General features: G+C 39.3%; 1 protein-coding gene and 1 pseudogene across 1 annotated transcript; both read right to left on the bottom strand.

Moving 5' to 3' along the window:
• Positions 1-235: 235 nt before the first annotated feature.
• LOC143892122 (uncharacterized) lies at positions 236-4,841 on the bottom strand (annotated as a pseudogene).
• Positions 4,842-8,608: 3,767 nt separating this feature from the next.
• Positions 8,609-19,091, bottom strand: DRT111 (D111/G-patch domain-containing protein). Its single transcript, XM_077397674.1, has 3 exons — positions 19,052-19,091; positions 17,656-18,617; positions 8,609-9,135 (listed from the first exon to the last, which is right to left on the bottom strand). The coding sequence occupies exons 2-3, from the start codon at positions 18,526-18,528 to the stop codon at positions 8,839-8,841; spliced, it is 1,170 nt and encodes a 389-aa protein (XP_077253789.1). The 5' UTR covers positions 18,529-18,617; positions 19,052-19,091; the 3' UTR covers positions 8,609-8,838.
• Between the last annotated feature and the right edge of the window lie 19 nt (positions 19,092-19,110).

Genomic DNA, 19,110 nt, shown 5'->3' with positions numbered 1-19,110 from the left:
ACAAGCATTATTAATCAGCGCTTGGAAAAATCTACACTGCACCTTTGATCAATGCAAAAAATTGGTATAATCAATTAGCCCACCCCATCACCAAGCTCTGTCTTTCTGGGAGATGAAGTAGGTCATTCACGGCAAATAAAAAATTATCTAAGCATAGAAAAAAAATTGACTCAAAACTGTTTCCCATAGTCAATATGGCAAGACCAATCTGGGATTTATCAGACTCTGTATCTGACGAGAAGGATCCTCACCTCCATTGGGATTAGTCCTGCTCCAATGTTCTGTTTACAATCCCAACAGCCACAGTTCTTCCCGACGATCGTAGGAACACCCTTCCAAGAGCCCTATAATTAGAGAATTCCTCCACACAAACTGCGCTGTCTAGAACCACCTGCAATTGAAGAACTCAATGAATGTTGATGCTGCTACTACTTATAACACAAGTTGGAACATATAGTACAGTAAAAAGAACAACTAAGGCAGTGCTAAAATGATGGTTAGAAAGACAGCCGTGGACACTAAAACCAACAGGTCCAAGATTACTTGGGCCATTACACTATTTCAGTAATAATGTAATCTTACCTCTATCACTGCACTTTGCTTGGATGTAAGACATCACGGTGCCTTTTTAGAGGCCTTGCCAGTTTTGGGATCCAGAACTGATAATATCTTAATGACTCTCGCAACCTCCTTTGCATGGTGTATATGAAACTCCACCTGAAATTTTCTTTTTCCATTATATGAAGTGCAAGAATAATATAGAGAATACAGAATACTAACAGTTTGAGCCACTGACCTGAGACCCAACTAGGATGGGTATTGCAATGCCCAAGATTAAGACCTTAAGCTCTAAACTTGTCGCAATAGCCACAGGGAAATCTGGGTGACACAGAACTCCACCTTTCATCAGCCCACTTCCATCAATACTGTGCAAAGTGACAGACACATTGTCACCAGATCTTGCTATGCTACATGGATGAGAATCCCGTTCAATGGACCGCACTGTCGCCAATTCTCCAGAAGGCATCACTAAAACCTGCAACCAAAGTGATTCGATGATGAGTAAGTTGCGGTAGTACTACATATGATGTTTACTAATCAACAAAATCATCTTTTAGAATTGATAAATGAAATTGTTAAGAATTGAACAGATTGCATCGATCTAATAAGTTTGCAAGTGCCCACATCCTTGTTTTATTCAATTACAACAGAAGTTAAACATGAGAGTTGTACCTTTGAACCACTTTTGATAGCTCCGGTCTCCAATTTACCACTGGCTGCTACCTGCCCTAATGAATGTGACTTAATAATATCACATATGGGCATCCGTAGTGGCTTCGACATATCCCTTACAGGTGGGTGTAAAGAATCTATGGCTTCCAACAGATAGGGTCCGCGATACCTGCAATGCACCATTCCTGGTTTAGCATGGAATATACCATTGGAGATTATTTAGGTTGCGTTCGGCAGCCCTTCACAAAAGGGATTCTGCAGATTTTCCAGTGTGGAGAATGAAAGAAACTGGAGGAATCACATTCGGCAAATGCGACCCGTGACACCTGTTTCTCAAAATCCAGTGTAAATGTCTTTCCTACTCAGTTGACGCAGCTGAGTACTCGGTTGACGCGGTCATAACTCGGGAGAGTCAAAGGAGTTTTTATTGACTGTGCGGCAAAACGTGGAACGTGGCAAAGGGAAAAGCGAGTCGACTAGGGGGAGTCCACGATGACACGGGGGAGTTTTAAAACTACGATTATTACAGCTAGCACATTTTCAAAAGATAACATCATTAACAAATACAAGAAAAATAAAAATAACTCACCAAGACAATAAACGAGCATCAGATGCAACTTCCACCAAATTCTGATTTTCCATGGAACTCAAAGGGAGCCACGCCACCAATGATTCCTTGAAGCCACCAAAACGGAGAAATGTGCCAAGTTGCAATTTTATGTCATCAAACCGTTCCTTGGAGTACTCCACAACATCCATTTGTTAATAACAACAATAATCTGTTCAGCACCAAAACTTCTAATAAGTTGAGTATGCCCCTTTGTCTATCCTCCTCCATTTCCTCCCCCCATACCTGCTTCAAATGAACCAAACGAGGCATCTATAAGAAAGTAGAGCAGCATCTGCTTGTGTAGCACCAGATATCATATTCGGAACAAAATCTTTATGTCCCGGTGAGTCGAGCACAACAACACGATATTTCTTCGACTCAAAATAAGCAACACCCACTGTCATGGTTACACCCCTTTCCCTTTCTTCAGCACTCTCATCCAATGCCCATGCGTATGCAAATGACCCTTTCCCCTACATTGATGACAGAGAGAGTGTTACATCCACCATAGGTAAATTGCACTAATTAGAGGTAGCTTGCATCAATGTCGAGAAAGACATAAATATTAAAGTAATTATACCTTTTGTTTAGCCTCTTTCTCATTCTTGTGCAATTCCTTCTGAGAAACCCGTCCCAAAAGGTGTAGTAATCTCCCTGATAGTGTTGATTTTCCAGAGTCAACATGGCCAACCTGTTATAAGATTGTAAAACAACAAATGTTAGCACTGCGCTTAAAAAGTTCGAAGTGACAACGTGAAACAAAAAAGCAAAGCAAGATTAAAAAGTTGAGTTTTTCAGGCTCAACCAAATGAATGCCTTACGATTGCAAGATTTAGTTGACTCAAGCTCTTTTTTTCTTGAGAAGGAAGCATCCATGTTTCTGACTTGTACTGGGCATGTGTGGGATCTTTTCTATTATTTCTATAACCCTTTGAAGCTCCTACTTTTGTGTCCAATTTCAAACTGTGTAAACTACTTATTAAGGGTTGTGGCTGGTCCTCATTGACAGCAGAACAATGGTTCGCATCCTTATTAGGTCGGTCAGCTTTCGGAAGCAAGGCGGAGGAACTTTCTAATCTTCTAGCATTTGTTACAGCTGCAACTGCTCCCTCCTCACTGATGGTCAAGGAAATTCCTGAAGGTGAAAAATGCAAAGAGTTGACTAAATGATAAAAAATAGCACGGAGATAAAACAAAGTTAAAAGTGAACTTGGAAAAGATCCTGTCTATATGCATGAAAAGAATTATAAAACAAATATCAACAAAAAATAAAAAAGAAGAAATGCAAAAATATGTGATTTTCTGGAAAACAACATGGTAACGGGGATCGTAAAAAATTTTGGTCTAATCAAAGCTATTGCAAGGAACTAGCATGTGGTTTTTGTGTTTAAAAACTCGTACTCAAACAAGAACTACTGAGTCAATTCGGTTGATTCAATGATTGACTATAGGGTTTTTAATAGCAATTTTAATATTCTTACATGACAAGATTTGAATCAAAAGGTAACTCATGGATAGCTGTATTCATAATGCCAAATACAAAAAAACAGAATCTTTTCATTATCTTAATTTAAAAAATTCAGTTAAAACTACTCGCGCATATTTTGTGAAAGCAGTGTGAGAATATTATCAAATAGGAACTAGTACACACAAGAATAGAACTAGTTTAGATAGAAATGGTCTCATTGACTGTAAATAGAAAAGTCAAAAGTTGATAATGCTACCAGAAACAGCTACCTTTTGAAATTGGTTCTGAAGAATGCTTTCCAGAAGAAACCAAATCATCTGGAGAGAGGCCATCAACCTTGAAAGGGGCTGTTACCATTAACATATATGGTTAGAATCCATATGTTACATACATGAAGCTCAAACTGGCAAACTAAAATAGAAAAACGAATCCAAAATGCGAGTTTAGAGAAGTAAGCAAGTTTGATTTTGAAAGATTATAGATATTTATTGACTGGTGGCTTGTAAATATTTTTCAGAAATTATAAAACATATGATTTATGTTTTCAGATTTGTATTATTCCTTGAATCATATGCAGACCTATAGCGATACAGTGACTGCAACTAAGATCCAAAAAAACATTCTGGAAATCATTAAAATGTCCATGAATATTTCCAGTCCTGTGGGAGTTATCAGCCTCTCTTTGCTCAGAAAATCATCACTTAGCTGCTGGAAGATTATAGAAATAACGGCCCTCTCTTTCACCATTGAAAAAAAAAGATCATAGAAATAACACTGGGTAGATCATAGAGATCCGCTTACAGCAGTTGTTTAATTAATGCAGAAGATGGTACATTACTAGAATTTCACCAATCAAAGAAAAAAAAGTTACACAACAACTGTGCTCACCTGCTTTCTCATTGCCATTATTGAAAAAATTGACGGAAGAATCCCGAACAACTCCGCATATATCACAAGAAGATGAGCTCTCATCATTAGCATAGGTGCAAATAGAGCAGTGCCAGAGACCAAGCTTTGGAACTCCGCGGTCTACTTGAGATGTTTTCCCTGTTGTAGCAAAAAGAAATGGATGAAATCACATTAATATGGAAACGAGAAACTCATTTGTATAGAATTAGTGTCATATGAATAGTTGTAGTTTCATCCAAGTTTGATAGTTGACAAAATTAATGAAGCAGAAGAGAAATATGGCCAGAGAAAAAGTGCTTTCTTAACTTAAGCATGAATGATGTTTTTAATATAAATATGTAAAATAGGACAGTTAATGGCTTAATGCATTTTAGAACTATGCAGAAGAAACTAGTAAGTGCACTGAAAAATTATTCTACTAGGTAGAGATTTTGAAGGGAAAACTAATCCATGAAAAGAGGAAAAAACACTGAAGGAATAAAATAACGGAAATAGTAACTGACCATATGCTTCTACATCGGAGTCATAGTCATAATCGTCGTAGTTCCCATAGTCATCATAATCGTCATAATCTCCATAGTCTTCATCATAATCAATTTGCTGTTTAACTTTCAGAGCCATGCTGCTAAATAAACAAAATTAGAAAAAATTAAAAATTAAAAATCTAAATTAGCTATCAGCACATGAAGCACACGGTAGGCAAAATAACATAGGAATTGATACTCAGTAATCAATCTGACTATATTATATACACAAGCATAAAAAGTTACCAACACCAACATATCGTTTAAACTCATAAATGATAATTTAATGTTGAGTTGATGATGAAGATTGTTGAGAGTAACATGAGATGATGGGGCCATATGGCCCACATATTTGTAAATAAAAGCTTATTGTCATTTCTATCGCTTATAAAGAAATTGGGGAGCATTTCTGTTAAGTTAGCCGTGGGCCGCAATTTCGTGGGAATGACCCAGCCCCCGCCCCCGGCACAAACATGTGCGTCTATAATAAAGAACCTTCGTAACGTCGGTTCGCCTTTATACAAAAATTTCCACTCTTTATCTTCTCTCTTTCTCCCTTCTTATTTTCCTTCTACTTCTTCCGGATCCTGTTCTTCTCCATTGTTGTGAACAACATTTAACGTCAAAGATGTTATTGAATAATATGTGAATGTTTTCGGCTTCACTTATCTTTAGATGGTCTCACATAGTTTTGGCGAGTATTAATGATAGAATACATCACCCTTGCCACCAACAAAAAATGTGTGGAGAGAAAAGCTCATTGTATCTCTAATAAGTAAAATTTCAAGCAATACAACCTTCAGATACAATAGTGTCCACTGTCCACCCATGCTACTTGGGTCTGCATTGGCAATTATATTGTGTCAAAATAGTTAAGGACAAAATTTGCATTACTTATAATTCCTTCCCATATTATCAGTGAGTACTGAATTCCTGGAAATGAGAGAAATATTGAACAACAAAAAAAAAAAAGGAACGAATTATCAGATGACAAGTATCATTACTAGATACATATCGGATGATCGGATGACACGATGTCAACATTAAAAAATAAACACAAAACAAGGTTAGGAAACAAAAAAGATGAATAATAAACAAGAAACAAGGTGGGAAAGCAAAAATTGAATAATAATTACACATGCTACATACTAATACAGGTTGGGAACATAAAAAATGACTAAAATCGATCAGGTGCTGAAAATAAGAAAGACGATATTTTTAAATATGCTTAAGAAAACTTAAAAAGTGTTGGGAAAGTTGCCTTGTTTCCCACGGTTTTGTGGGGTTTGGTGGAAGCTAAATTATAAAGTTTTTTAGGTTATATAAAGCTCTTTAGCACACATTTTTCTCTTGGCGGGGGAGGCTCTTTGTGTGGCGGCTACAAAGAGGAGGCATGGAGAGAGAGAGAGAGAGAGAGAGAGAGAGAGAGAGAGAGAGAGTTTCTTCTCGGGTTTCTCATGGAGTTTTTCTCTTGGGTGACTCTTGTGTACGGTCTTGGTTGAGAAGAAGGGGAAAGGATTACGTGTTAATGGCAGATCAATCCATTGTAATCCTTGTAATTTTGCTTTCCCATAGTCAAAGATCGTGTTCTCATCCGTGGATATTGGCATATTGTCCAAACCACATAAAATCGGATTTGCCCGGTGGATTTTCTAAACAAGTGATATCAGAGCTGTGATTGGCGCGATCATGGGTGTTGTGATCAGATCGCAATTACAGTAATTGCTGGAGGGTAGAAAGATTATCCGAGAGATTCTCATTCGAGGTGGAGCTTTACATTGAGGGCGATCTGAGATTACGGTAAAATCATGTTCTACCCAGATCAACATCGACAGGTTTAACGGAAAGGTTAGCTTCACCCTATGGCAGATGGGGGTGAAGTATATCCTTGTTGAAAGGGGCCTAGCTAATGCGTTAAAGGAAAAGGATGGAAAGCCGAAGAAGATGACGGATACCGAGTGTATCGGATGCCATTGTCTAGCCAAGGACATGGTGACTACTTTTCATAAGATCTCGATGGCTAATTGGAAACCTACTGCTCATTCCAGCGGACGGACCACTACCCCTTTCGCGTACTATCTGCAACTCCTAGATATAAGGGAAAGTTCAGGTACGCAAGAGGGGGTGCATGTCTTCTTTTCTCTGCCAGGGATGGCACGCCCTCAAGGGGCAAGGGAGTGGCGTGCTCACACATAAGGTCTCTTTCGTAATTGGTGCAGAGACAAATTTCTAGGTTGCATACGATTGCAAGGATAAGACAGTTCCTTTATTGGGAAGGATGGATCAAGATCTCTATCCAGGGTTGACCGGGTGAGTCAACGGGTTGGCCGCTACACGTGTCCATTGACCGTGTTGATCAAGTCGGGTAGAGTCAGAACCAGAATGATTCGATGGTGTGTAGCTGGTACTTTGAAATGCCAATGTGGTTTGTGGCAAAAACAGACCGGTAGTGACATCAACGGAAAATCTTCCGGTGGTTGAGAAATAAGCCAAGGTGGAGATTGTTGGAAAAGCTACCTTGTTTTTCACGATTTTGTGGGATTCGGTGTAAGCTAAATTAGAATTTTTTTTTTATAAAGCTCTTTAGCACACGTAAAACTCTTGGCAGGGGAGGCTCTTTGTGTGGCAGCTGCTAAGAGGAGAGAGAGAGAGAGAGAGAGAGAGAGAGAGAGAGAGTTTTCTCTCGGGTTTCGCTTGGGGTTTTTTCTCTCGAGGTTCTCTCATGTACAGTCTCGGTTGAGGAGGAGAAAGGGTTGCAGGTCTATGGGTTTCGGATCAATCCATTGTAATCCTTATAATTTTGCTTTCTTAAAGGGAAAGACCGCGTTCTCACCTGTGGATGTAGACATCTAAGCCCAACCACGTAAAAATATCAGTGTTCATCTTGTGCTTGTGTTTATTTTTACTTTTCCGTTTATTTGTGCACGATCATATCAGATTTGTCAGCGGATTTTCTCAGCAAAAAGATTTAATCACTAAATTAATGATTTTTTTTTTAAAAAAAAAAAAAAAACAGATTGCAATTTACATACAAATCACACTCAAAATCCAATCAGATTGCATGACAAAAATAGCCCCAGATAACCGAACTTAAATTTAGAAAGAGCTATGGAAATCAGGTTTTCTGCTTCATAAATTATTTAAATCGATAATTTCCTTAGTTCAATGTAGGAAAAAAAAAAACAAAAAAAAACTTAAGTGGATCAAACGAAAGTGAATTCGCAAGGATATGATTTCTTCGAACTTCTTCAAGGTTTGACGTCAATTCGCTGTTTAACTTTCGGCAAATAGGATTTTGGTAGGGTTTAATTTCTTTGGTTTCTTCAAATATTTGCATATTACTGCTAGGGTTTTCGAGAGGTTGTTACTAGATCTGGTTGAAACCAATTTGGACACAAAGAGGAGAGGGATTAAGTGGGCCCCGCCTAAAATTGATGATCCAAACCGTTCAATTTATTTGGTCCCAGCTGTTGATAGGCCATCTCCTAAAAAAATTCTCCGGGACGATCCTAACCCTCCAATATATTTGGCCTAAAATGGATGGTTTAGAAAGCTCAAAACGCTAAGGTATAGAAACCTTGACAAATCGAATGGCTAGGATCATTCCATGGAGAAGATTATTGGAGCACAGACTATCGATGGTGGTGACCAACAAATGAATGGTTGAGATCATCTAATTAGATGGGTCCAAATGTCCATTTTTCTGCATAGATGTGCAATTAATATCGACTGTTGCTAATTGCTATATAGATTACGTTGGTCATGCGTTCCAGTCCGATTGGTTAGGGTATAATATAAAAGAAGGGTAATCAATTTCACAAATAGCTAGGGTGCCAATTGACCTTGACGGTCCAATCCTAACTCTAGTTTCAAATATTAGTTTCCCATTTTTTAACTATTGTGATCCCCAACAAATAGTGTTCTTATATCAGTTTCTTCTTCAAACTACTACTATCCTTGAATTGAATAAAACTTTAGCATCAACACAGGTCTTCACCACTGTTCACATACAAAGACTACTACATCAACTTCATCTCCCACCTCTAAAGGAAACAAAAATAAGTCTCCCATCAAATTTAGTCGGCTATCCATTTTCAAGGGTAGCCAGGGATTTCACCCGGCATTGGAGCCAGTTCATTCCTTGCAAACCTTTCAACATCGTAGAACGAGGCGTGCACCACCCTCCCACCGAAGAACCGCCCATCAAGATCGATCAATGCTTTTGTTGTTTCCTCGGATCTCTCAAACTGCACAAAGATCCTAACAGCCTCATCTGAAGGGAAATCGGGCTCTGTGATCTCAAATATCAGGACCCGCGTCACTGTACCATACTTTGCGCACTCTGATGCTACCTCGTCTTCTAGCTCATCGTCCACCTCTCCCGGGCCCACCTGCAAATGCCAAAAAAATCCATCATTGTCTCCATAACAATGTATGACTGGGTTTTCCAGTTTAAGTGCATTCCTATCTTCTTCACAACAATATTCATAGTATCCATCAAACTGATGGAATGATTTCAACAATATTTATAGTATCCATCTAACTGATGGAATGATTTCAAAAGAAAACAACTTTGGAAGAAAAGGAAAAAAAAAGATAAAAAAAATGTGCTAGAAAATGTAAAATGATGATTAAAACCTCTACTGCAAGCTATCAAAGGTATAAAGAATCAGACATGAATTCCTTCTAGATGTTTCATGGATAAAAAGTTTTTTATTTTTGAAGCAGCAAATGGATAAAAAGTACAGGGTTTAAATGTGTTTCCTTTCTCTTGCCTCTCATTATGAGAGAGAGAGAGAGAGAGAGAGAGAGAGAGAGAGAGAGAGAGAGAGAGAGGGAGAGGTAAGGCTCAATATTACAAGAGTAAAGGATGTGGAAAAACCATTGCTGCAAATCATCCACTAAGCAATCAAGTGTAATAAAATTTTGCATGACAATTGCTATAAGCCACACAAAGATTACATTTTAGTTTACCAACAAGAATTCTTACCAACTACCCCAGAGCATTCATCTCATAGAATTTGGCACAGATTTTCTACAGTTATGCTAATTATGTGAATTGAATGAAAAATTCATAAAAAAATGATCTTTTTCTAATTTTCCCTTCAAGTTCGCAATAAACATAGTACGAGTAGATCCATTTTCTATAGAAATCAATAAATACATAGCTCTTGCAGCCATTGTGAATGAATAATGTGTACTAATCAATAAAAAAAAGTGTATTAATCAATCAGTTCTGATGGTTCTCAATGGTTAACCTCTACAAAGAATGTAAACCAAAACAGATTCTAGACAAATTGTAATATGATCTAAATGCAGATGGAATGACTTTCAACATGCAAGCTACAGAATACACATTGCCAAGTCAAAAGAAAAATGTCTACAAAGAAATGTAGTTGTTTAAGTTCATCTTGGTACAAACTATCAATGTCATTGGCAGAATCCTGGTGTAAATTATTTTGGTCCGATACTTATTTCTTTAATTATGTGAATTGAATGAAAAATTCACAAAAAAAATGATCTTTTTCTAATTTTTCCTTCAAGTTCGCAATAAACATGGTACAAGTAAATCCATTTTCTATAGAAATCAATAAATACATAGCACTTGCAGCCATTGTGAATGAATAATGTGTATTAATCAATAAAAAAAAGTGTATTAATCAATCAGTTCTGATGGTTCTCAATGGTTAACCTCTACTAAGAATGTAAACCAAAACAGATTCTAGACAAATTGTAATATGATCTAAATGCAGATGGAATGACTCACTGACATTTCAACATGCAAGCTACAGAATACACATTGCCAAGTCAAAAGAAAAATGTCTACAGAGAAATGTAGTTGTTTAAGTTCATCTTGGTACAACTATCAAAGTCATTGGCAGAATCCGGGTGTAAATTATTTTGGTCCGATACTTATTTGTTTGACGCATCTCCGAAACAAGGCTTAATTTTACAAATTTAATTTTACATTAAATTTGTATCAACTGTTTTTCACTTAGTTTTGCATGGAACATGAATGCACACATCAGTGGGGATGGATTCAGCCATTTAGGTGGAGGAGGAGAAAGTGGCAATTCTCAAATGGTAGCATCTATGAAGCACCCATCGAATTTGATACCAAAGATTTTGTATTACCGTAGAAGGTAGAACTAGAAAACAACTTCAAAAGTTGTGAAGTTGTTTTCGTATTATATTTAAAATGAGAGCATTTTTTTAAACTAACAGTTTAGACCAAGGGAAAATGGAAAATGATAATTGTACAAGGATGACCACATCATGTGTGAGTGATCGGGTCTGTGAATCTTGCCACCCATCAGTGTAGCATATTGACCTTGGTTGCATCCTAATTGGATGATCCTTCTCACCATTTAAAAAAAATAAATTCACAGTCATCAAATCTGTATATACCAGATCATGACCCTTGTTGCATGCAGGACCCAACCTTGCATATGGGATTGTCATTCAGCATGGGACCTGGACCCACCGAGTCATCCAGTGATGACCCATCAGATCAACAGTCACAATCATCAAATGCGTATGCCGCATGTATGTGTTATGGCCATTTTTTTTTTCTTTTGAATGGCAATGAAATATTATTAAAAACAACACGAAAGCACAAGACTAAGGGAGTCTCAAAGAAAAAGACAAAACAGAAATAACCACAACTCCAACAATAAAGAAACATAGCTAATAAAACAAACTCCTAAGAAGGAAGGAAATCAAAGACAGTAATCTTAATATCTTCTCCGTAGTTCCTAGTGGAAGCAAGCAGGTCCACTCAGAGTTAGCCAGGCGCTAGACATGACGGGTAACCGTATTGTGAGCCCCCCTCCCTCCCTCCCTCCCTCTCTGAATGGTTGCAATTTCATTGAAAGAAGAAAAGAAATACCAAGATGATCAATCCAAAAGTACAAATAGAAGATCCAAGGAAAACATAGAGATACAAAAAAAAAAGAGAGATCAAGGTGGGAAGGAATCAAACATCTCCTCACTCCCTGCATGGTGAGTCCATCTGCCACATTATTAGAGGACCTTCTGATATGTCTAAATATAATTGAAGACCCTTCCACCCGGTCTTGAATCTCGTCAAAGAATTTGGCAAATCTCCAAAGAGGGACAGGCTAGTACTTGGTTGATGCAGAGTTGACCACCTCTTAGTAGGATTTCACCATCTATCTCTCTTATAGTTTGGATGGTGTATAGGACATTATTTACTCTTTATCAACTTAAGAAGTGAAAGGATACAACCACGTTCATTTTGTTTGAGATATCCCCTAGAAACTAATTCTCATGCCACCTTTCCCCATCGAGGAGTCTTTGATGCTCACCCATGTTAAAAGTAAAAGTAGATTCTCAAATGCATCTTGTTTGATATCTTAACCACAATCACCAACCAGTTTTTTTCATCTACCACTAAAAAATCAAATTGGTAGACTGCATCGACTAAAGTAGGAAGGTATTTGTGCAAGTGAGTAAGATTAAGATCACTGAGATATTATTTAGGAGGTATTGGATAATGTCTGCATTTTCAAGATGATTTAAAGAAGCCATGTGAGTATGGGATCCCTCTAAAATGCCTACCATCAAATCTCTACACATGCTATTTAAACTAAGATGCCTAATAGATCTATATGACTAAATTACACAATTAAGCTCCAAGAGCATCATCCTCTAAGTGGTAGACAATGTTGAGACCACATTGGTTTGGGGAGTTGTTATCTAGGTTGGGAAGGACTCGATTAATCCATTGTAGATAATCAATTATTCTCCATGACATCTTTTGTCAATCTTTAGAACATCGATCATCCATTTAGAGCTATAAATCGGTTGAAGATTTTAACAGGATAATAGTCAACATTGTGGTTCCAAGCATTGTTTCAAAAATGCGGATGTGAGTCAAAACACGGCCAAAGCAAATCCTGGTTGACTTGGCACGAAGCGGTCGAGTTCTCAGTTGATGCGGCTGAGTACTCTCTCTCTCTCTCTCTCTCTCTCTCTCTCTCTCTCTCTCTCTCTCATAGACAAGATGGGATTGAACCAATAATCATTCTTTTTCCTATTTATAGGCAATATGAATTGAACCAAAGAGCAACACTAAAACAGAAGCAGGCTAGTAGGGAGTTTAACAACACGGTAAGTTATACCAATAGCTGCAATGTTGCGCTGAGAGCTGAGAGGTGGCAGTGAGATTTAGAGGGTAAAAGAACAAAAACATTGCCACCTTAGAGAACAGAGAATACCTTTTAGGTTTGAAAATGTGTACCAGAATTGGCATTTTCCTCTTGTGAACATATCCATTGAAACAAAACTCCATCTTTGATTGGATTGTAGACTCAACTTCCAGAGCTAATGATGTACAACTAGATCATGTTCCTCTTGGAGTCTCGGTGTCTGTGTTTAACTATCTATCATGTAATGTGCCTGTGTCTAAGTGTGTGAGAGTGCGTATGAGGTAAATTCAGTGTCAGCCAATTTTAAGTTTGCCAATGCTGGCAGCATCCCAAATCATCTTGGGCATCAGACCCCTTTGTAAGATTGAAACAGAAATGTTCAGCGGTGTAACTTTAGGTTTTGGAAGCTATAAAATAATGAAAAAAAAATAATTATCAAAATTCCTGGGACAAACCAAACAACACAGATTGACCATCCCGGGTTGATAGACACCATGAGTAAGTTACAAAAGCAAACAACTCCCCCTGGGTGTTCAGCTATTTGAGCAACAATTGGTAACAATAGAATTACAAGCATTCGTCAAGCAAAGATACTAGGCCCTTGAAAAATGACTTAGTATGTAGATGAGAAATATAGATAAATAAACAAGAAAAATTACAGGCTTGATCTAAAAAAAAAACTTAAGACTCGTTCAAAAGTTAAAAGAGGTAAACCCTCAGATAAAGAAATTGAATGCAGCGGAGTTCAAGCAAAAAGATGTAAAACTCCCCATTATAAAAAAAGAGCTGACAAAGCCCAGACCGAGCTAGCTGAGGAACCAACCTCCAAGGGCTTCATTGAAAAGGAATGCAAGCTTAGAGAGGAATATTTGCAAGTGGCACAATATGAAGTATCATTGGCAAAATGGCAAGGCCAAAATCCAGGCAGTACTGGGTTAAACCTAGGAGACTCGAACACGGTCTTCTTCTACTTGGAAATAAACACAGGAAGAGAAACCAACAATATCATGGGTATCAACATGGTTGATGGTAACCTAACAACTGATGCCGAGGAAATTGCAAATAGCATTACATCATATTTCAAGGGAGTGCTCAGTTAAGACAAATCTTGCACAATATCTACAAATGAGCCGAGCAGGAAATTAACCCTTGAAGATGTTGCCTTCTGATCAAAACCAGTGGAAAGGGAAGAAGAGGAGATGGCAGTAATGCAAGCCAATGGCCACAAAGCCCCTGGACCTAATGGGTTCAATGGAGAGTTCTACCAGAGGTTCTAGTATCTAAATGGGGATGACATCACTGAAGCATGACGTCACCGAAGCAATTCAGAGCTTTTTCACCAAAGGAAAGCTTCTGGCAGAGGTAAATACGACCTTCATAGTCCAAATTCCAAAAATCAACAATCCCAGGCTGGCAGCTCACCAGAAATGTATCGATCAATCTCCCTATGCAACTTCCTCTATAAAATCATCACGAAGATCATGGCAACAAGGCTCGAGAGTTTCATGGAAAAGATAATCAGTCCAATGCAGTCGTTGTTTATCAAAGGCTCATTCAAGACACTATCCTTCTTACCCATGATATCTTACACAACTTCCATAGGCAAGGTTGGAAGCCTACCATGCGTTTAAAGGTAGATCTCCTTAAAGCCTTCGACAAAGTAAACAGATAACCTCTCCTTTCATTCATGCACAAACAAGGATTTGACAAAGACTGGTGCGCATGGTTATCTCAGTGTATCTCTAAACCGTCCTTTTCTATTCCAGTTAATCGTTCTTCACTTCTTCCTATGACTACTTCACTTCCCCAAATGGGCACAGACAGGGCGACCCTCTTTCCCCTCTCCATTATTCTTGATGAAGCAGGGAATAATGGGCAGATCGCAACTCCATATTCCAAAGGTATGCTCACTAGAACTCATCTATTATTCATTGATGATTTGATGATCTTGTTGCAGCTAGAATGAAATTGGCTCAAGGAATCATTGAATGCTTGAGGAGATTCTCTGAATGCTTGGGTCTAGAAGCAAATACCAAAAAATGGGAGATTCTCTTCACAGGTGTAGAAAAAAAGCCAAAAAGATCAAATTATCAGAAAGCTTGATACGAAGGATAGCAATGAGGAACAAGCGGCACCTGCCCAGAGTGGGGAGAGTGGAGCTGTAAGGGCTGTTCTTAATTCCTACCAACTCTACTGGACATCAGCCGTTAGCATCCCCAAAGGAGTTCTTGCAACCATAGAGACTTTATATATGGGCACGATGCGAAATGAAAAGAAGCTACCATCCAATATCTTGGGAAATGAGAGGATATCTGCAGACCGAAAAATGGAGGGTGAGCTCGGAATTAGGCGCTTGGTGTACATAAACAAAACGTCGCAAATCAAGCAATTTTGGCATATTATCAGCAAAAGGAATACCCCATGGTGTGACTAGATCAACAGCAGATACATAAGAGGCAAAAACAATTGGCTCGTGAAAATGCCCCTCTAACCCTTCCTGGGGATTCAGAAGCGTGTTGCAAGCAAAGATGTTGCCGGCAAATAACATCTGCTACATCATAGGGAGGGTCAAGGGGATTGACTTCTAGTAGCAGCCATGACACTCGGATGGTCGTTTAACAACTCAAATTTCAAGGTACGATTGCAGCAATGCCTTAGCCAGTGAGTTCACCGTAGATCAGATCCTAGGAGATGGAGAATATGTCACCTCAGCTAGGAACATCACTGCTCTCAACAAGGCTTGACTCACGGAAGTGAAACAAATTCTATCCAAGGCTCTAATAGTGCAAGGAGAGGAGGACCAAGCAATTTGGAAGCCTAATGCGGATGGCCCCTTCTCGACAAAAAGTGCATGGGACACCATAAGAGTGAAGCACCAAAGTATACCTTGAGCCACTGGTCATATTCCCAAACACGCATTCACAGCATGGCAAGCTCAACTCAACTCAACTCAACCTAACTAAGCCTTTGTCCCAAAACTAGTTGGGGTCGGCTAATGAATCCTTTAGAAAATTTTCATGAAGAAGGCAAAAGGGTCTACCCGGCTCAAATTGATTAAGTCTAAATCTGACACTACTTAGGTTCGTATACAGCGTGGCAAGCAATGAATGGAAAGTTTAACACCCGAGATCAGCCAAAATTCCTAGCGAACAGATCTAATCATAAATGTTTGTTCTGCAAAACAGAAAATGGAGGGATTGATCACCTCTTCTTTGCATGTTCCTTCTCAGCTTGGATATGGAGATCCATACTATGAAGATTTCGCTTATGAGAAAGCCCCACAGGCTACTATTTGATGAGGAAGTATGGATGCGATCTGTTCACGGGCAGAGGACAGTCGTCAAGTGCTATAAAAGTAGCATATGCGACTTTCATCTACCGTATTTGGCAAGAAAGAAATGTTGGGCTGTTTGATAACAAAACAAGCACGAGAAGATTATATTACAGGTGATATTTACGGAGCTAAAGGAAAGATTTCAGTAACTAATGATTGGAGTCAACTTAAACGCGAGAAACCAATCTATAGAGGATATCCTAGAATGCCCCCTAGAGACAAAGTTGGTAGAAAAAAGAAGCTGCAGATGGGACAAGCCCAGGGGGTGGGGGATTTTCAAGCTAAATAAAGACACCTCTCTAGAGAAAGATGGAGCAGCAGCTGGAGGAATGATTTTTTATTTTATTTTTTTTGAACGGTAGCGGCTGGAGGAATGATAAGACACTTGGAGAGGCACATACGGAGATTACTCTCTACAACCACCAGTAGGTAAGAAATTTTCTCATTGGGGATAAACGCCATCCATCAAGAGATCTACCTTGCCCATAAAATGTGGATAGCTGACATCTGGATCGAATCAGACTCCCTCTATGCCGTAAACTCCATCAATGGTCAATACAGATGCGCTTGGAAGAATACACCAACGCTTGCAAAGATCCGAGCTAACCTTCGTAAGTTCAACTCCTGGAGAGTACTCACATCCGACTTTCTATCCAAATTGATTGTCCTTGTAACGGGGAGGATATTCCCCTCCCCTCCTTCTTGACATTGTAACAGTTGATAGACCCAGGGGAACATACGTGAGAATGTAAATCTTTCTTCATTAATTAATACATTGGTAGGGGTACTGCCAACCCCACTCCCGCGGGCCAAACCCCAACTCAACTAAGCCTTTGTCCCAAACTAGTTGGGGTCGGCTAATGAATCCTTTAGAAAATTTTCATGAAGAAGGTGAAGGAATCTACCCGGCACAAATTGACTAAGTCTAATCCTGATACCACACACACACACACACACACACACACACAATCATTACCAACAAAGCTGTTGCAGTGTATGCAACAGTTAAGGGTAGGACAACCTTTAAGTCTATACGTGGAGAAGGATCAAACAGAAACAGGTGACATCAGACTACAGTCTAGACTCCACCAAGCAGCCAATAGTTTTTTATATGGCCTAGTGAAGGCATTCTTTACAGCTCACAACTATTGATCATAAGGCAATGATGAACTTTAGGGCAAACTCATATTGATTAAATGAATTGTTAGAATGAACACCAACGGCTTGTGCGGAAAATATATAAAACAATGGGGCTATCAGTTACCTTAAAGTCTAAACTGTAATCACTTTTGAGTGAAAAAAATATAGTCACCATGTTTCGAAGCCAAAAACATTAAACAGTGAGACTACCAATTACCTTAAGCCTAAACCGTAATCACTTTTGGGTGAAAAAAATGTATAGTTACCATGTTCCGAAGGAGAAGAACACGTGTAGGTGGTCCATTGAGGTTCACACTCTTCGGCTTCTTCTCTGCACTTGCATTCACAATCACTCCAGCACGTCTATCTGTCTTCTTGGCCATCAGAGGAGTAGTAATCCCCTGCTCCTGCTTGCCGAGTCCCTGCCCTTCCTTCCACCCCATCTTTGCCATCATCCTCTGCGCAGCAGTCATCTGCCCACCTGCCCCAACCCCCAGTCCAACCGAACCTGACTTTCCTATAGTAAACCCATCTCCGTTAGGCGGTGGAGAAGGCGACCTCGGCACAGCTCCGCCCAAATTCCCACTCATCGCCGCCCGTCGTTTCCAAGCTTCTTCACCCGAAATATTCAACGATGATGATCTCGGCTCACTGTAATCCTTCTCCTTCTCTCTCTCCGCCGCCTCTCGTTCCCTCTGTTCACGCTCCCTCTCCCTCTCCTCCTCTTCCTGTCGCCTCCTCTCAAGCTCCCTCTTCATCTCAGCCTCGACTGCCCGTCTCTTCCTCTCCCTCCTATACTCTTCGTAATCATTTGGCCTTGCAGGGTCGTATTCCTCGATCACAGTCGATGTGACTCCTACAAGGGCAGGCTGAAATGCTGGGCTCCTAACCCCATCGTCGGGCAGAGCGGATGGAAGGGCAGATGAACTTAGGGGTTTTGTTTGGGAAGTGATTGGGATTTTGGGTTTAGTTTGTGAGCTTTGTGTTTTCAAGACGGATTGAGGGGGAGCGAAGACCGAGGATGATTTACGCAATGTGGGTGGTGCCATTTTTGCGCTGCTCGACCATACTGCAGAATTGGTGCTTCTCTCTTCATCCACAGAAGGTGGGGGAAGATCTCCATACAACCCACCTAGCATTTTCCCCTTTCTGAATAATTATGGTGCAGATAATTTCAATCTATGCAAGCTCATAGATCTGATATATGGACCTACGCAAGTTGTAATTTCTAAAAGAAAAAAGCAAAAAAAACAGAGAGAAGAATCAAAAAACAAAGAAGGGGAGAAAGGAAGGAAGAGACGCAAATAAATGAAGAGTAACCCTAAAAAGGGAATACCATAAAAACAGTTTTCTAGGGTTTAGGTTTCATATAATCTGCTACGAAGATAAAAAGTGCTCGATTTGGATAAATAAAGAAAGAAGAAGAAAAATCGACTAGAATCTCTTCCAAATTAGCATTTGAAGACTGGCAGGAGAGGTCGAATCCAAAAAACAAAGGATGAACACAGAGGAGTTAGGGTTTGAATCGAAAACAGCGAAAAGAGGATGAGGAATTCGCTCGTACTAAAAAACAGTATCGTGAATTTCGTCGAATTCAAATCGGTTTAAAAGGGTGAGAATTTATCGAATAAACGGAGAGCAGGAAGAAATAGGCAAAGGTACCGATTTTATGAGAGGGAGATAGAAACTGTCCAGTTTTTCTTCAAGGCGTGATCAATGGT

The sequence above is a fragment of the Tasmannia lanceolata genome, unplaced genomic scaffold, assembly GCF_043159265.1.
Source record: "Tasmannia lanceolata isolate RefF3 unplaced genomic scaffold, GAP_Taslan_0.1 ptg000015l, whole genome shotgun sequence".
NCBI lineage: Eukaryota > Viridiplantae > Streptophyta > Magnoliopsida > Canellales > Winteraceae > Tasmannia > Tasmannia lanceolata.
The sequence above is the reverse complement of the archived record's forward strand: the minus strand, read 5'-3'. Positions and strand labels throughout refer to the sequence as shown.